At 45.6% G+C, this 19058-nt stretch overlaps 1 protein-coding gene across 1 annotated transcript in view; it reads right to left on the bottom strand.

The window, feature by feature from the left end:
- Positions 1 to 382: 382 nt before the first annotated feature.
- The window catches only part of aipl1 (aryl hydrocarbon receptor interacting protein-like 1), a gene marked incomplete at its 3' end in the record, with an annotated part of 34053 nt that continues 15377 nt past the window's right edge, over positions 383 to 19058 (bottom strand). Inside the window, exons 3-5 of the mRNA XM_084321011.1 lie at positions 17303 to 17479; positions 6508 to 6649; positions 383 to 582 (exon numbers count right to left, since the gene is read on the bottom strand). Of these exons, the coding sequence (XP_084177137.1) occupies positions 383 to 582; positions 6508 to 6649; positions 17303 to 17479 (519 nt within the window). The remainder of the gene's footprint in view (positions 583 to 6507; positions 6650 to 17302; positions 17480 to 19058) is intronic.

Here is a 19058-nt window from a genome sequence, read left to right as displayed (position 1 = left end):
AAATATAATAACATTTCTAACATTCAATTTAGTGTTTTCCTGAATAAAAATGGCACTGAGTAGTAGTTGTATCGGAGTAGTTTTACGAGTACGAGTACATCCCTACCACAGTTCTTTGCATTTATGAGCAGGCATTCCTTTACATGGGGCCAGACAATGAGCCTGACACACAAAACATCAACATCTAAAATCGCAATACAGTATGTGTAATATATGTGCAAAATAAATCTGCATTGTTTTTTGGTGAAATGCCCCTTTAATTTAGCACCTGCTAGCACTGCCTATGTTAATTCCATGATCCTACTGGTCCCATGGATTTGTTTACAATGGACATCATCCTCTATTATACTGCTAGCTTGACGTCTCCTCCCTTGCTCCTTGGTCAGAACATGCCCTTGTACTTGTTCTTGTCCTCCTGGTTTTTCTCCTCCATGCGCATGTTGAGTACCGCCAGGTCCCGTTTGACGGCCTTCTTCATGCCAGGGTCCAGGTCCAGCACTCGGCTGAAGTCCTGACAAGCCTCAGCCTCGTTCCACACCTCTATGTGGGCCTTGCCACGTATGTAGAAGGCCTTCGCTGCACCTGGGCGATATACAAACACACACATGTAGAAGACCTTCACTGTGCCTGGGCGATATACAAACACACACATGTAGAAGACCTTCACTGTGCCTGGGCGATATACAAACACACGCATGTAGAAGACCTTCACTGTGCCTGGGCGATATACAAACACACACATGTAGAAGACCTTCACTGCGCCTGGGCGATATACAAACACACACATGTAGAAGACCTTCACTGCGCCTGGGCGATATACAAACACACACATGTAGAAGACCTTCACTGTGCCTGGGGGGACATACAGTACAAACACATGTATGTAGAAGACCTTCACTGTGCCTACGGTTGCAAATACCCTCTGTTTGGTGTCAAATTGTCCACAGGAAAGTGCTGTAAGCATTCTGAGGGAAGATCTTGTATCGACATATCTGTGATAGTTCTTTACCATTACTATTTACTAGGGATGTCCGATATTATCGGCCTACCGATATTATCGGCCGATATCGGCATTAAAATGTGATATCGGAAAATATCTGTATCGGTTTTCAAATTTTTATTTAAATTTTTTTAATTCTTTTTACATTTCTATAGAAATTATGTCAGATATTATCGGCCTACCGATATTATCGTCTGATATCGGCATTAAAATGTGATATCGGTTGATATCGGTATCGGAAATTAAGAGTTGGACAATATCGGTATATCGGTATCGGTAAAAAAGCCAATATCGAGCATCCCTACTATTTACACAGAACGTTGTTTGAGATCTGTATCAGATCAGTCACTATGGAGGGTCTTTTTAGGAAGAGTTATTGTTAAGCTGTAAGGTCTCCCAATTGGGGGACCCTGCTGTTTTTATCATAAATCGATCAATACAGACCGTAATAGATCCCCATGTGGGGTGTAATTGGAAAGCCACACTCATTGGCTACAACCCTGTCCAAAAAATCTCGAGATCGCCAAATGATTGACGGAGCTAGAACCCCGGGAATCGGGCGTGGTAATGTGTACTTACTTTGGCGCACGCCTAACATATCTGCATGTAACTAGAGAACTGCTGAACGGATTTTGTCGCCTGAAATGGCAATCGATTAATTAATTCTATATATATTATAAGGGCAACCGAACAACAAAAAGATGCCAGTGAGGGATATGGTACGAAGCTCTTTCCAACGCGTGGTGCTGTTGACAGTAAATCAGGTCGTCTCATTGAGTGCATTTAAAAAGTTTTATTTTCACTTGCAGGGTGGATAAAGCAAAGCATAACATAAACTCTGTGTTACAAGTCAAGGTAGGAGTTGAGTTCCAATAGTAGAAGGTAATAAGGAGACAGAGATGTGGTTGCTCTTCTCAAGAAAACGTGTTCTTTTATTATCAGAATCACTAGAGCAAGAAACTGTAACGATAACGAATAAGAAGCCAGGCTTCAACTGAGGGTATATAAGGAAAAGAGAATTAAATAATAACAGCAAAGACAAGACGTTCCATTTCATCTGTGGCCGACTGCTCGCAGTAGTTCTGTCGAAGATCCGACAACAGACAGAGAACAAGGGATTACTATAAAGGCAAAACCACAGTAATTAGTGACAACAAACCACAGGTGATAGTCAATCAGTGCTAATTACAGAGAACAGGGTGAAGTACTCCAGAATGGCAGTAAGGTTTCTACTTCTGGAAGAGGACATAAACCCAGAACGTTACACTCAGTGTTTAACACATTAATTGCCAATGACGAGTATACTCGTTATAGCCCGCCAAACGTTGGACGCCAACAACGAGTATACTCGTTATTATGATCGTTATTTATTTTATTCGCTATTTCCATTCGTAATTCATCCTGCACATCCTTCATCCAGTAGGACTGTGTGGCACTCTGTCTGAGACCGCAACGGTCCGATACCGCCGCCTAACGCTTTGCGGCCGCTATTGCACTCCATTTGAAACAATGTGGTTTGTTTTCCTGGCCGAGCTGCAGCGTGCAGGTGGGGTCTAAACACTCCAGCAAGACAAGCGCTTATAGGGATGGCATCTACGAGTGTACCCGCCCCCTCGTTCATTTTCTTTGGTGGATAACGTTGGACACACGATCGCAACCAGTATTTGGAATGGCAATCAGATAATTGGATTATTCTTTTTCCAGTACATCATAGACAAGGAAAGGACTATATATTATCAATCTAGCATTGATCCGATAATTTTTTTCCCGCGATCGCAGCATGTGTCTGTGGTGTGTGTGTGGGCCGTGTCCCGTTGGCTGCGATCAAAGCATGGAGGGCCGGCTTCCCCCCCCCCCTTTCGTGCATGCATGATGAAACATAATACCAATAATCTAGAGTTGATTTCAGATTGATTCAATAATCAGGCGAGTAATGGCACGATTTATAATGAAATGCAGTAAAGCGCTGTTTGACGGAGTTTCCTGGGATTACACAGGATCACTCTAAAACTATACTCATATTCACCACGGTATAAAACGGAAATGTATGGATGAAAAAATTATCTGTTTTTTGCATGTTGACCGGAAGAAACTCACTGACAATCGACATTGTTATTAGATCCATAGCTATAATATTTAATATAGTTTTAGCACTACAAACACGGCATCTACCCCCATTGCATTACAGTGCTGGCACAAATGGCCATACGCCTACAGCGCCACCTGGCGCTTAATGACACAGCAACAACACAAGCAAGTTCAGTCAACGTGAGACCGCGGGTCCGTGTACGTTTTGATAGTTTGTTTGGCGAGCCCAAATAATCCAAAACGAATCCAACGAACAACACAAGCGAGCAGTCAACAAGCATTTTTTGTTCACTCTTGTGTTAGTTGTGTTGCAGCGCAGGGCACTGCAGTAGTGGAGGCTCTACTCTGCTGACATAGTGCTGCACTTCCTGGTTTAATAGCACAGTCTTCAGGTGCTCAGAGATATACATATCTGTATGTCATGCATGTCTTAAAAGTCATGATTAGATTTGTTTAGATGATTAGATTAGATTCTTATATCTGTATGTTATGTATGCCATAAATGTCATGAATTGAAAATGGGGGACCCTGATGTAAACAAGACGAAAGTCTTTCTCTGATCTGCATCCCCTTAACAATTGTGTGTATTGAGCTGTACTGTACTGTACCCATTCTGCAATCTGTTAATTAAAATGTTCAATCAATCAGTATATATTTGTTATTTATTTTTTGTATAGTGCTTAACAAGCATAATTTAATGTTGCCCAGTTGTGGCCTGTTGAGGGGCAATACATATCAAAAGTTCCAAAACATCTGTTGTGTTTGTATTTGTATGATCCACTATATAAACATAGTAATTATAATATCTACATACATGGCATTTGATTGGAGGCTAGTCTCACTTTGTCCCACAGCAACATTAAAATAGTTTAGATTTGTGTATGTTGTTTATGTAAAAAGTAACTAGTTACTTTTATAATTTGTAACTGAGTAAGTCATTTAGTAACTTTTTGGAAGAAGTAACTAGTAACTGTAACTAGTTACTTTTTAAAAGTAACTTGCCCAACACTGGTGACCAGTGATGTACCTGGACGCGTTCAATGAACGATCGTTCATGAACGCGTTCGTATTTTGGGCGAACGTGAACTGAACGTACTGTATTTCCGCTAGATGAACGTAATTGAGAACGCATTCATTCTCAGCGCTGTATAACGGCGTTCAAAAGTGCGTTCATTCTCAGCACTGTATTATAACGGCGTTCAAAAGTGTGCCAGATTTCATATGCCTTTCAGCCGAAAACCCAGTTAAAACACACCGTAAACAGGCTTCAAAATAGTGCGGAAAAAACCACCCAATCTGGCAACCGCAAGCTGCCTGTGACGCGTACGCTGCCTGTCACCGCTGGTTGTCGCACAAAAATATACGTCATCAGACTCTTCACAACAAGAACAATGTGGAACCGCGGAACCGGGTAGTATAGCAGCAGCACTCGCTCAGAGTCAGACTCCACTACGGCGTCGGCGTATGAGCATTTAAAAGAGTTTTAGTTAAAGTCAGTAAATGTTTTGCACTTTGAATATTGAACTTTGAGGTACAACCTTAGTTTCATACCTCAGCCTGATTCTTCCTACCTCGTGTTGTGTTAGTACAGAGTTATGTCGGCACATGTTTATATGTTATATGTTTGCACAATGACTACTTTCACTTTTGGTACTTTAAGTATATTTAGATTATTATACTTAATAAAGACCATTCAAGCAGCACGTTTTTCCTCGTGTTTTTGAAAATATACTGTAGAGATGAAAGCTGCAGCTGCTACTAGTGTGGACTGAATGGGCGGCAGCAAAGCGTTATGGAAATGCCAGTATTCTGATTTCTGTCTGTGGTTCTATATGGGTTGTGGCAATACATTTGACAAATAATAGCTTGCAGCAACGTATTGAAAAAAGAACTATAAACTATAAATTAGTTCATTTTTGAAACCATGAACTTTAGTTCAACATTTTGAATTATGAACTATGAACTGAACTAGTTCATTAAAAAATGTGTGAACTGTGAACTGAACTAGTTCATGTAGAAAGTGAACTTTCCCAACACTGCCTGTGACACACATACACATAGGATGTGCCCGAGATCCTCTGAGCTCCGCCTATGCCACCTGCCCAGCTAATTAGTCAATAATCTCAATAACACCTTAGGTTAATGTTGTGTTTCTTCTTCAAATGTAGCCAAGAGTAAAGACCTTAACCCTATCAAAACAGCAGTCAAAGTGTATATTTTCATTTTTACCAATGTTTTTAAGATTGACCGAAAATAAGAATTTATCAGAAAAATGCTAATTATATCTCTTTTATCGTAAAACCGAGAGGAAATGACTAAATCCAGATCTAACACTGCCAGTGGAAAGAGGAGCCTTTTCCCTATCCATAGATGTATGATTTGGCCATAATAAGGTCAAGGTCAAGTTCAAGGTCAAATATGAATTTATAAATAAATGGATTCTAATTTATTACTGTATCTACAAATCCTTCTGTTTAATCATCTTCCCTTTATTCATTTGCTTAGATTTTCTGTACACTTGATCTCAAGAAGGTGCTGAATGAGCTCAGTGACCAAGCTCGGTTCCAATTGTATCATGGTGTTATTCACCGGCACAGATGCAAAAAAAATCTTAATTCATATTCTCCTTTCTTTCATTACAATTTACTCAAGCCTAGTAACAGACACAATATTTCTGACACTGGGAATACATACCCCCAGGTCCCTAGATGTTCCTAGATACCAAGAACATGCAAATTTACCTTGTAGAAGTGGAAGCAATCTTCCATTTAATTAGGCATGTAATTAGGTGAAATTTCTGAAAATAGGGCTACAGCTTAACAGGTTAACGCCCACTTGTGCAGACAGGGTCCTTGGGGAAGTTTCAGGTGGTCCCCAGAAAAATGGAAAATAGTTTAATTCCATTATTTAATTGAGTAGAAGTTCAGCCCAGTGAGAAAACATACGTTGACTATTCTGATCGGTTACTTCCTCATCTACAGTCAACAGTTAAAGTAATGCTGGACTTCATCATATATAATAACAAAAGTCCAAAATAAATGGATGTCCACATCCTAATATATATCAATGTCCGGGGTTCTAATGTATATCAATGTCAGGGTTCTAATGTATATCAATGTCAAGGTTCTAATGTATATCAATGTCAGGGTTCTAATGTATATCAATGTCAGGGTTCTAATGTGTATACATTTTCGGGGGCCTAATGTTCATTTCAGGGTCCTAATGTATATCAATGTCAGGATCCTCAACACAAATGTTTGAGAACCACTGGCTAGAACTTTTATCACACATGCAGTGCTTGGAAATTCAAAGTAGTATTTTTAATTATTTCCATAAATCATGCTCCTATGTTTGTGTTGTGTCTAAATACGTTTTGAGCATACCGGCGTCACACACATCTCCACTCTTTTTGTAATGACCTGGGTGCTGGTTGATGATGTCACTGGTGTGCTCGATGACCTCATAAAATTCTTCCATGCGCAGCAGACACTGACAGTAGTTGAGCGTCAGGGTGTTGCCCATCTTCTCCAGCTTCAGCCATGGCGCCTCCCACGCTTTCTCCTGGGGAGACACATTGTTAGGGCTCTTCTCATCTAATCAGACAAGGAAACACGCAAGTTTCTCTTCTTTTTAATGGGATAGTTGTTTCTTTTGAATGGGGGTAGTTGCTTCTTTTGAACTTGGGTAGTTGCTTATTTTGAATGGGGTAGAGTTACAGCCCCAGCCAGGGCATGGTTCTCACCTTTCTGTCAGCAGGTTCCTGTGATCATACATGGTCCTTTTCCTGTCCCCGCCTCATCATCTTCCTACCCACCTGTGCCTGTCTACACACTTGCCTGCTATCAACCCATCACAGATCCTGGATAAGAAGCCTGTTCTCCATCCACTCCTCGTCCGAGTGTTGTTTACTCCTCACAGGGTCTCTAGAACTATATCTTCTTGTTTTTTTTAGTGTTCTGGTGACCTGCCTTGTATTAATCTCTGTTCTCTGATGTCTAGGACCACTCCTCACCTGCCTGCACTCCACCTACGGACCCCACCAGCCTGCACCCTCTGCACCTCACCTACCCACGTCGTCTGTCTGTCTCTTCACCACTCCTTGCCCTTCATCTGCCCCCTGCCCCACTGTTCTCCCCTGCTTCATTAAATATTCTAAACCACTTTATTCTCATTTGGGGGGGGGGGGGGGGGGGGGGGGGTTAAAAGCTCACAGCATGATGTCACATCACCATGTGGCGGTGTGCTGTATTGTCTGATTAGATGTAATTGAGCAAACACATTTTTTTATGTATTCACATGTATGAAAACAGAAAACATAGTTGTCATGGTGATTGAATACCCTGGGGGGCAAATTCACAAGGGGATTGCACAGCTTTTTCTGACGCTAAGCCAGCGCAAATAGCTCTGAAACACAGAGGAGGCGCAACAGGTGAAATGAGGTGCTAACTGCGTTCTATCAGCATTGCGTCCGGTGCTATTAGCACGTATTTAAATAAGGTAATATGGGCGGAACATGCAAATGAGCCTCGTCCAAAAACACTCCCAATTCACAACGGCCGGCGCAAATTGTACCGCGCACTTAAAACGACGCACCTAACATTTTCAGAGATCTGGTGGTAAGTAAGCGCATCTATGAAGGAGTATCATTAGGCTTGCTTGAGATTACTTTCGGCTCGCCTTGGAAACAAGCGAGAGTAGCCGATTACAGCCGGGGGAGGAGTCAGAAAGTCGAACACTTCAGAGTTGACTATAGCCTGCTTGCCTCGTCTCGTCTCGCAATGGCAGATATCACGTTCATGTTCACACACACACACACACACACACACACACACACACACACACACACACACACACACACACACACACACATTTATATATATTGAGGCCAAACAGAACGCTGTCGCGTTATGGAGCGTGTGCGTGTGTGCAGGATACAGTATTCAGTATACAGAATCAGCTGCTGCATCGTTAATGAACTATGGATTTATATGGAATTCGTTAATCTATTTTTAGTCTTTCACTATATTGCATGATTGGGTTAAACGGCAGGTGAGCCAGATGGCTTAGTGAAGTATACTGTACATACGAGCGGTAATGCTCAGATTGCTCATTGAGTCATGACTATAAATGCAAAACGTAATTGTCGTATTTATTATCATTATAATAATTATATTCCGATGATAAAAACAGTCCGTCTGTAGAATCGTCTTGAAGCAATCACCAACAATTTTTTCAGGGAGGTTGATATTGTTATTTTGATATGATCTTCATTGCAGAGATGGTCATTAACACATTGGGTGCCGTTAACGTAGAACTACGTTTCTGTCGCCCGACGGTTGAGTGCAGGAAACGTAGAACTACGTTTTTCTCACGGTATTTTTTTTATTCGCTATTGTCATTCATAATTCAGCGGGGCACCTTGTGCATACTGTTCTGAGTGTGTCTGAGCTGGCAGACGGTCTTATACTGCCCTCTAACGCCTTCAGCCATTATTGCACTCCATTAGAAACGGGGTCGTTTCTTTTCTCTACCGAGCTGCGGTGTGGGCGTGGGTCCTAAACACTCAGGCAAAACACACGCTTGTAGGGATGGTTTGGACAACTGACCCCGCCCGCCCGTTCATGTGCAATGCCCAACAACGTCGGAGACAGGATCGCTGTGGATAACTGGAATGGCGATCAGATAACTGGATTTTTGCATTACATCAGATACCAGGTAAGGACTCTATAAGCTTGCGTTGATCTGATATTTCTTTCTACCGCGATTGAAGCTATCTGTGTTTTATGTGTGTGGCTGTGTGCCATTGGGTGCAGGAGGGGGGGGGGGGCGCCGGTCTAAACCACATTGCATGCCTGCACAAGGAAGGATAATAATGATAATGTTGATTTCAGGAAGATTCGATAATCAGGCGAAAAATGACAACGTGTTTATTGAATTACACAAAAAATGCTGTTTTCACGTCTTTTTCCTGGAATTACTCAGAAGCACCCAAACTATATTCATATTCAAAACGGTATAAAACGGAAATGTACAGATGAAAAAATTATCTGTTTTTTGCACATTGACTGGAAGCAACTCACTGACACTCGACGGTGTTATTAGACCCATAGCTATAATATAAAATATAGGTTTAGCTCTACAAACTACAACTACGTTTACATGGGGTTAATGGACGGCAAGGCCAGGTCACTTCCCGGAAGGGGCGTGGCACTCAATGTGTTAAGACAGCATTTATGAGTAATGTGTAAAGCGTTTAATTGTGAATGTCAGTACTCTGATAGAAATAATTTGGTGTCTGTCTGACAGTTAATGAAGTTATCTTGGAATAATGATGGATAAGATAGAGTAACGTTATTTGAAGAAGCTCATGGTACACAAACTCCTGTATCCAATAATAATAAATGAGACTAGATAGACGTCTCATAACTTCCTTGTGGGTGGTGACAACTTTTCTGAACCAATGGGCACTTTGCGCAGACCAGAGCAAGTCGTTTCCCATCATGCATGGCATCAAGCAGTCGGCTGAGAGGTACTGTGTCGCCTAGCCCTGAAGACTGCAAGTGCCTTGCTCCTGTGAGACTTCCGCGACTTGCATAGTCAGATTTCCAGAGCAAGTCGGACGACATTCTAACCGTCATGCAGCGCACTTAGTCTCAAACAAGACTAAAAGAGCAGTGACGAAATTCACAACATTTACGTCACGCATACCAACGTGCGGACGCGGTAAGTATAATCGGTGTCGCTCGCATAGACGGAGCAGATACCGCGCGCAATTGCGGTGCAATTGCTGTTACAGGGGGTAGTTGTTGCCTAGTTATTAGCCTTGGTGATGTGTGTAAAGCCTTGTCCATTGATTTGCATTCATGAAACCTTGTAATGTAGCCTATGGAAGACTTAAAGCAGTGGTCCCCAAACTACGGCCTGCGGGCCGGGGCCGGCCCGCCTCCACATTTGGCCCGACCCCCTAGAGCCCCGGAGCTTTAAAATAATAATAATAATAATTATTATTATTATCTTTTTTAAGATGGCAGCATCCCCATTGCCTGTGCTGAATGTTTGTTAGTGTTTGATATTTTTCTTGGTTTTTAGTACTTTTAAACATCCATGTTTAGTAAGTAGTAGTTTTCATTTGATCCTATAATTTTTTCATTCACCGATTTGTGGACTTTTTTTGTGTGTGTTTTTTTTGTGAAAGGCGCCTTATAAATAAAATGCATTATTATTATTATTATTATTATCATCCAGGAGGGATCCATCCTTTTCTGCTTCCTCCTTTGGCTGGTAGTATGTTCCTCAATCCCAAGGCCATTACATATGGCCTTTGTCCTGTCATACATGTCCACTGCCATCTCTGAGGTGCGATAACCTTTGAGTGTGTCCTGCACTGTGCTTTTAAATAGTACAGAGCTAGAGCTAGGTGGTCTGTAGGTACTGTATATTTATTTCATAAATATTGTTATTATTTATTTCCTGCCTTTTTTTTCCCTGTGAAGATCCCGGAAAGGGTTATTAATATTTGGTTATGTGTGGCTTTCTGGAAAACAATACATGTTTACGTTTAGGCACCCCTGCGATCGTCACACTTTTTCTGTTACAAACTGACCCCGGCCTCACAGGAAAAAGTTTGGGAACCCCTGACTTTAAGGAGCATGCCAGGGACCCCCCCGATTGCTACTGGATATTTCGCACCCTGATATTAAAGGTTGTGTAGGCAATTTAGAAATTAGCAAGAGTGAGCTTACATATACAGATCCATTGACCAGATCGACATTGCAAATAAGAAACCTGTTCTTAATGTTTTATCTGGCTAAAAAAAAAAAAAAAAAAAAAAAAAAAATCCAGCTGAAATAGAGCACGCTCTTCGTCACTTTTGAAGCCCAGCGTTGTGCGCTATGCACACGCAAAAAAAGGTTAACACAGACTTCCAGAGGCACCAGCAGCTTCAAACTGGATTAACATGTATATGCCTGGATAAATATGTATGTACAATCTATGCCTCACATTCACCCATTCACTCACTTCAGGTCATGATGTGTGGAGTGTTTGGAGTGTCTGATTACAAGGCCTGGGCCAGACAAACAGTCAGTCACAGAGACCACAGAGACCTTTTTCTCAGAGCATTTGGTTTATCCGATGTAGAATGCATTCCTTGGTGTGTTTTTCTTAGTTTAACACCGTTTCCACTTAAAATGGGGGAGGATATCCATCATAACAGTGGTACCTTACTTAAAGCCCCAATCTCTGATTTGTGGTGAAACAGCGCCCCCTATACCTTTACGCCCCAGCATGTGTTTGTTGTTGTTAACATTGACAGCTGGAGGCAAGGCTACCACAGTTTTCCCCTTGACAGTGCTAGCAAGGTAAATATAGCTAAAGGTGAATAGAGCTAACTATCTGTGATAACCAATGCTTTTTATTTGTGATTACAGAGTATTATTGACAATAAACAGCAGTAGTTCCTCACCTGACAGATAGGGGTGGCAACACTAGTGTTGACATTCTGGAGCATTTTTTGTGTGTGTTTAGCCCCAGCAATCAAGCTATTGGGACTTTAAAAAGAGCACTCCACCCCTCCCTGTTAAATACTGTTACGTTCTGGACACCGACTGTGGTCGGTGACCACCCACATTCCTGGCATATGTCACTGGGCTTGTCACCTGTCATTTCCCTGTCAATTAGTGCTGTCACTTAGGGGTGGTTCCTGATTGGCTGTCACGGGGGTGTGTGTGGAATGTTGGTATTTGGTGTCTATGTAACATACCTCTCTTCTGCTTGTTCATTGTCAGGTCTTCACTAATTGCGTTCGGGGATAACGCGGACGGTTCTACTCTGGACCTCCAATAAGCTCCCATTTACCTTATTTTCCACTTGTGCTATTAGCACTTGTCTCTCTTAGAATTTACTCTGTGTTCTTACTATTAAAGTCGAACCTGTTCAAGAGTAAACACTCTCTGTCTCTGTGATTGCCTTCACCCATTGGAATTCACCTACCTCCATTCTGACAGAAGACCTGACCATCAGAATTCCATGGAGGCCATCATGGAGATGCTCCAGGCGCAGGGAGCAGCCCAGACACGGATGGAGGAACATCAACAGCTGGTCAGCGCCGAGTTAATCCGACTCAACGGGGTCGTCGGAACATCCCAAGCGGTGGCGCAGTCGGCGTTGGCCACAGCCCGACAAGCCCAAGAAGGAGTGGCTGGTGTTCAGTCGGCGACGGGAGAAGCAGCGCTCCATGCAGAGGAGAGTCGGGGGGTGTTCGGGGTCCAGGAACGGTCCCACGAGCCACATCTGCAGGCGCCCGCTCGCTATGACGGATCACCGGATGGTTGTCGGGAATTCATCACCCAGTGTCTACTCGTTTTCCGGCTGCAACCACGATCATTTCCATCGGAGACAGCGCAGGTAGCGTATATTATCACACTGCTCACCGGTCAAGCTCTCTCCTGGGCTACGGCGGAATTAGAGGCGGGGGCGATAATCTGCGACAGTCTGGACGCCTTTACCCGGGAATTGAGAAGAGTATTCGATACTTCCCGGGTACTCTCGATCTTCGAGGCTGGTGGTCGTCTTCTCGACTGCCGGCAGGGCCTCCGCACGGTCGCAGCTTACGCTATAAATTTTCGGATCTTGGCTCGGGAGACAGCTTGGGCGGAGAACGTCTGCGTGGTTCTGTTCGTCAGGGGACTCTCAGCGCGGATGCGAGATGCGCTCTCCGCGCGTGAGATCCCCGAGCAGCTGGAAGTGCTAATCAACACCACCATCAAGATGGACAATCGGCACCGGGAGAGGGAGAAGGAGCATGTCAACAACACCCAGGTATGTTTTCCTTCTTCTCCTGGTGTTGATAATTCCATGCATTACATGAGTGGGCCACTGGGTGATGAATCCATGCAGCTTGGAGCGCTGTCGTTCTCGGACGACGAGAGGCAGCGCTTCATCAAAGAGCGACGCTGCTTCCGCTGCGGCCGCACCGGTCACCGCTTCGGCAGCTGTCGGGTCCAGGCTGTATCGGCTCGGCGCCAATCGGGAATGGAAGGTGCGCCGTCGGGCTTCGAGAAAGCGCCAGCAGGTGGGCTCATTCCTGCCAAAACCACGGATTCTCGTACATTTTTTGAGGTGGCGATCAACTGTGGGGGTGACATTAGGGGAACTAAGGCTCTCATTGACTCAGGGGCGGCGGGCAATTTTATTCACGTGGGATTGGTGAAGGAGTGGGGAACCCCAGTGGAGGATTTAGGGGTTCCCTTACCAGTTTATGCCCTGGACGGTCGGCCTCTGGGCAGTGGGAGCGTCACCCAGCGCACAGTTCCTTTACACATCCGGGTGGCGGGTGGGGAGTGGGAATGGGTTACATTTTTTGTCATCTTTTCCCCCTATTCTGTCATGGTGTTGGGTCATCCCTGGTTGTCGTCATGTGTTCGTGTCATTAATTGGAGCACGGGCGAACTCTCAACGGCGGCCGACGTCAAGTCGATCGTCAGCGGGAGTTTGCCCAAACCCTTGTCTCCCCCCCCCCTCTTCTCTTTTGTCTCCTCCCTCTTTCTCCAGGATGGTGGGGAGCGTGGCAGATTCTGATCTATCCTCTAATCCCGATTTGATAGGGGTGCCTGAGATCTATTGGGACCTGGCGGACGTTTTTAGCAAGACACGTGCTAAAGCACTTCCGCCTCATAGATCATACGACTGTCCCATTAATCTTCTACCCGGTACCTCCCCGCCTCGCGGGCGAATGTTCTCTCTCTCACGCCCCGAAACCTTGGCCATGAACACCTACATAGAGGAGGCATTGCTTGCGGGGCACATACGCCCTTCCACTTCCCCTGCCGGCGCTGGCTTCTTCTTTGTTGATAAAAAAGATGGGGATCAGCGCCCATGCATTGATTATAGGGGATTGAATGACGTTTCCATCAAGAACCGATATCCTTTACCCCTCATGGACACGGCCTTTGAGTGCTTACAGGGGGCACAGGTCTTTTCTAAACTTGACTTACGTAATGCATACAACCTGGTCAGGATTAGAGAGGGAGACGAGTGGAAGACTGCATTTAACACACCCAATGGGCACTATGAGTATTTGGTCATGCCCTTTGGTTTGGCTAATGCTCCGGCAGTCTTCCAAGCCCTGGTTAACGACGTGCTGCAAGACTTGATTGGGGTGTCTGTGTTTGTCTACTTAGATGATATCCTGATTTTTTCTCGCGATATGGTGCAACACCAAATGCGCGTTCGGGAGGTGCTAGACCGTCTCCTCAAGCATCAACTATTCGTTAAGGCTGAGAAGTGTGTGTTTCACACGGACACCGTGTCCTTCCTGGGCTTTGTGTTGACGAAGGGCGATCTGCGCATGGATCCAGCCAAGGTGAGTGCAGTTTTGGACTGGCCACGACCTTCGTCGCTCAAGGGGTTACAACGGTTTTTGGGCTTTGCAAATTTTTACAGGCGCTTTATTCGCAACTTTAGCGCCTTAGCCAATCCTTTAACAGCTCTCACTAAGGCCTCTCTCCCTGGCTTTGAATGGTCGCCTAGGGCTGAGTCGGCCTTCTGCGATCTTAAACATCGTTTTACATCCGCTCCTGTATTGATCCGCCATGACGCGGAGGTTCCGTTCATTGTGGAGGTGGATGCCTCTGACGTCGCGGTGGGGGGGGGTGCTCTCTCAGAAATGCTTAAAGGATGGGAAAGTGCACCCGTGTGCTTTTTTTTCTCGCCGTCTGTCACCAGCCGAGCGTAATTACGACGTGGGTAATCGGGAGTTATTGGCGATCAAATTGGCACTGGAGGAGTGGAGACATTGGTTAGAGGGGGCGGCACATCCTTTCATTATTTGGACTGATCATAAGAACTTGGCTTACATCCAAGGGGCTAAACGCCTTAACGCTCGCCAGGCCAGGTGAACGTTGTTCTTCACACGATTTCGATATACCATCTCCTATAGACCCGGCTCCAAGAATATCAAACCTGACGCGTTGTCGCGCCAGTTTGATCTTCCTGGTCGGGAGGAGCAGCCCCATCCCATTATTCCACCGGCCTTGATTTTGGCACCCGTGTCTTGGGGCATAGAGAAGGTGGTAAGGTCGGCGCTAACGCGGGAGCCCGATCCTGGTGGGGGTCCTCCGGGACGGTCGTATGTTCCCAAGGTGGCGCGCTCACGCTTGCTACAGTGGGAACATGCGTCATCCCTCACCAGCCACCCAGGGGCAACCAGGACCCTGGAATTTATCCGTAGGAGGTTCTGGTGGCCGACAGTGGAGGGGGATACGCGTTCCTTTGTGGCGGCCTGTCCGGTGTGCGCACGTAGTAAGACCTCTCGACGGGCACCGGCGGGTCTCCTCCGACCACTTCCTATTCCTAAACGACCCTGGTCACACATATCTCTGGACTTTATTTCTGGTCTTCCCCTTTCGGACGGGTTCACCACCATCTTGGTGGTGGTGGATCGGTTCTCTAAGGCGGCTCACTTTGTCCCTCTCCCCAAGCTTCCTTCGGCCCGGGAGACTGCTGATTTAGTTATACAGCATGTCTTTCGGGTCCACGGGCTGCCAGTAGATATCGTGTCGGACCTCAGTTCGCCTCCAGGTTCTGGAAGGCGTTTGCCGCCGGCCTCGGCGCCTCTGTCAGTCTGTCGTCTGGGTTCCATCCGCAGTCGAACGGGCAGACGGAGAGGGTCAACCAGGATTTGGAGGGGGTCTTGAGATGTTACGTTGCCGGTAGTCCGGCAACGTGGAGTAGGAGGTTGGCTTGGGCTGAGTACGCGCATAATACCCTTCTCTCCTCTTCTACCGGTATGTCTCCCTTTCAGTGCCAGTATGGTTTTCAACCTCCTCTGTTTCCCAAGCAGGAGCAGGAGGCGGAGGTGCCCTCGGCCCAGGCACATGTGGCTCGCTGTCGCAGGACGTGGAAACAGGTTCGGAAGGCGCTACAGAAGGTTTCGGTTAGTACCCAACGGCAGGCTAACCGTAAGCGTCGTCCGGCTCCAGTTTACCGTCCAGGGCAGCGGGTTTGGCTTTCCACCCGGGATCTCCCTCTCCGGGTGGAATCCAAGAAGCTGGCTCCTCGCTTTATAGGACCATTTAAAGTGATTCATCGGGTTAATCCAGTGGCTTACAAGCTACGACTTCCGAGCTCTATGAGGGTTCATCCGACGTTTCATGTGTCCCTGTTGAAGCCATTCCTCTCATCGTCCTTGGCCCCGCCACTGCCTGTGGTTCCTCCGCCCCGGTTTATTGGCGGTCAACCCATTTACACGGTGCGGAGGATACTGGGTTGTAGGCGGAGGGGTAGGGGGTTTCAGTTCTTGGTGGATTGGGAGGGGTACGGGATAGAAGAGCGTTCTTGGGTGCCTCAAAGGGATATTTTAGATCCCAGCCTGATCGTTGATTTCCGGCGGCTGAATCCCGAGGCTCCTAGGTGAACGTCTGGTGCCGTTCGTCGGGGGAGGGTACTGTTACGTTCTGGACACCGACTGTGGTCGGTGACCACCCACATTCCTGGCATATGTCACTGGGCTTGTCACCTGTCATTTCCCTGTCAATTAGTGCTGTCACTTAGGGGTGGTTCCTGATTGGCTGTCACGGGGGTGTGTGTGGAATGTTGGTATTTGGTGTCTATGTAACATACCTCTCTTCTGCTTGTTCATTGTCAGGTCTTCACTAATTGCGTTCGGGGATAACGCGGACGGTTCTACTCTGGACCTCCAATAAGCTCCCATTTACCTTATTTTCCACTTGTGCTATTAGCACTTGTCTCTCTTAGAATTTACTCTGTGTTCTTACTATTAAAGTTGAACCTGTTCAAGAGTAAACACTCTCTTTCTCTGTGATTGCCTTCACCCATTGGAATTCACCTACCTCCATTCTGACAAAATACTGTAGATGTGGGTGTGGCGTTTAGGTGTTAAACACTAATCCCTCAGAGAACAGACATAACCGAAGGAGGGGGGGGGGGGGAAAGGGAATTGGGCCCCCTGTACTTTAAACAGTATGCATGGGCCCCTTTCAATTAAATTAAATTATGCTTGCATGGGCACATATTCTAATTCAAATGACTGAAATCATGCAATTAATATTCACAAGAATATTGCGGCTCTCTGAGCCTTTGGTGGTCTGGGGCCCCCTGATGGTCAGGGGCCCTGGGACATTTGTCCTGTATGCCCAGTTGGTAATCCAGGCATGCAGATAGGTATTTTGCCCACTGGAGAGATGAGCTTGGCACCTTAGTCTGGATGTTTTTTATGCAGACGATGGCCTCCTTGTACTTCTGCGTGGCCTCTTCGTAGCGCCCCTGCTTGTACAGCTTGTTCCCATGGCCGTGCAGCACAGGCACCAACTTCAGCCTCTCCTTGTCGTTAAGAGCCCAAGTCTCCCTGTTGTACTCGCTAGGCTGCTGCACCTGTCACACACACACACACACACACACACACACACACACACACACACACACACACACACACACACACACACACACACACACACACACACACACACACACACACACACACACATACACATACACACACACACACACACACACACACACAAAGTAACTCGAAATTTGGCAATATCACCACTTTTTGGCCCAATATGATTTTATTCAATATGGTGACATATGATCAATATGATACCATTGTTATCCAGCTAACACAATCATGTTACAACAATTCTATGAAGTCATAAACCCATAGAAAGAAAATGGGTGCCTTTTTATTATTAAGCAAACTCGTTAAAAACGTGATGCATAGTTATTTTAATCTATTTAAAAGTTCACATTCTGAACTGGCACTTTTATTACCATATATTAATGTTCTGAATTGATCATTGCAGTAATGAGGTTGCATCATACAGTAGATACACCTATAATGTAAAGAACTGCACCTGTAGTTATAGCAGAGTGAAGAATTGTGGTGATTCGTCTGTGATTATAATACGAATGAATGTTGATGGGAGCAAAACAGTCACTCTCTGCATGGCAGAGAAGAGGTGTGACCCCTCTCTCCAGAAAGTGTAAGTAGGGCAAGACTGGAGCAGGTCGCTAGGCGACCCGGTGCCTAGCAGTCATAACAGCATTCCTGAGATAAGGATGGAGAGCAGGAGGAGGTGGGGGGGGGGGGTGTTTCATCTTCAGTTGAGGAATAACGGAACGAGAGAGAGAGAGTGAATTATGAGGAGCTGATCAATTGGACTTTTATTAACGGACTTTATCAAATGAACTTTAAATCACCGGACCTTATCACAAGCTGCTGCGTATGTCAAGGAAGACCACATTATTCCTGTGAAACTACCCTGTCTGGTTGAATAAATGTTCTCCTTGATGACTGTCAACTGAATCGTGTGAGGTGTTCATTCTGCCCGGGGATTACCAGATGTTTCCGTGAGCACACCAGAGGGATCATTAAAAAAGTACACAACGCAGGACCCTATCGTATAGCCATCACTCACTGGGATTATCGGAACATCTAACAAACTTGGTTTGCCGTGAGCTGGATATTGCTGCGTGGGAGGAAGCCAGAATTCTAAACGTAAGCTGATTTATGGGCTTAATCTCACATGCCAACACAAAGATAAGGATTGTGAACAAGCACACGTAAAATAAATAACCCATTTTGATCATAAGACTTGATGAATGTTGAAGTTTGTGTAGACAGAGGTTTTCCTTGTTATTTTTGGTTGAGTTTAACGAGACGGGAGGCGACGTAGACAGCCCTGTGTGTAGTATAGAGCGACGGGACAGCTCCAGGGCGACGGAAACAGCCCCGTAGGGTATAGAGCGACGTGACAGCTCCAGGGCGGCGGTAGACAGCCCCGTAGGGTATAGAGCGACGGGACAGCTCCAGGGCAACGGTAGACAGCCCCGTAGGGTATAGAGCGACGGTGACAGCTCCAGGGCGACGGTAGACAGCCCCGTAGGGTATAGAGCAACGGACAGCTCTGTTGTATGTTTAGGACTGTGTAAAGAAACTCTGAATTAGTAA

Source organism: Notolepis coatsorum (genome assembly GCF_963971535.1).
Source record: "Notolepis coatsorum genome assembly, chromosome: 1".
Taxonomy (NCBI): Eukaryota; Metazoa; Chordata; class Actinopteri; order Aulopiformes; family Paralepididae; genus Notolepis; species Notolepis coatsorum.
The sequence above is the reverse complement of the archived record's forward strand: the minus strand, read 5'-3'. Positions and strand labels throughout refer to the sequence as shown.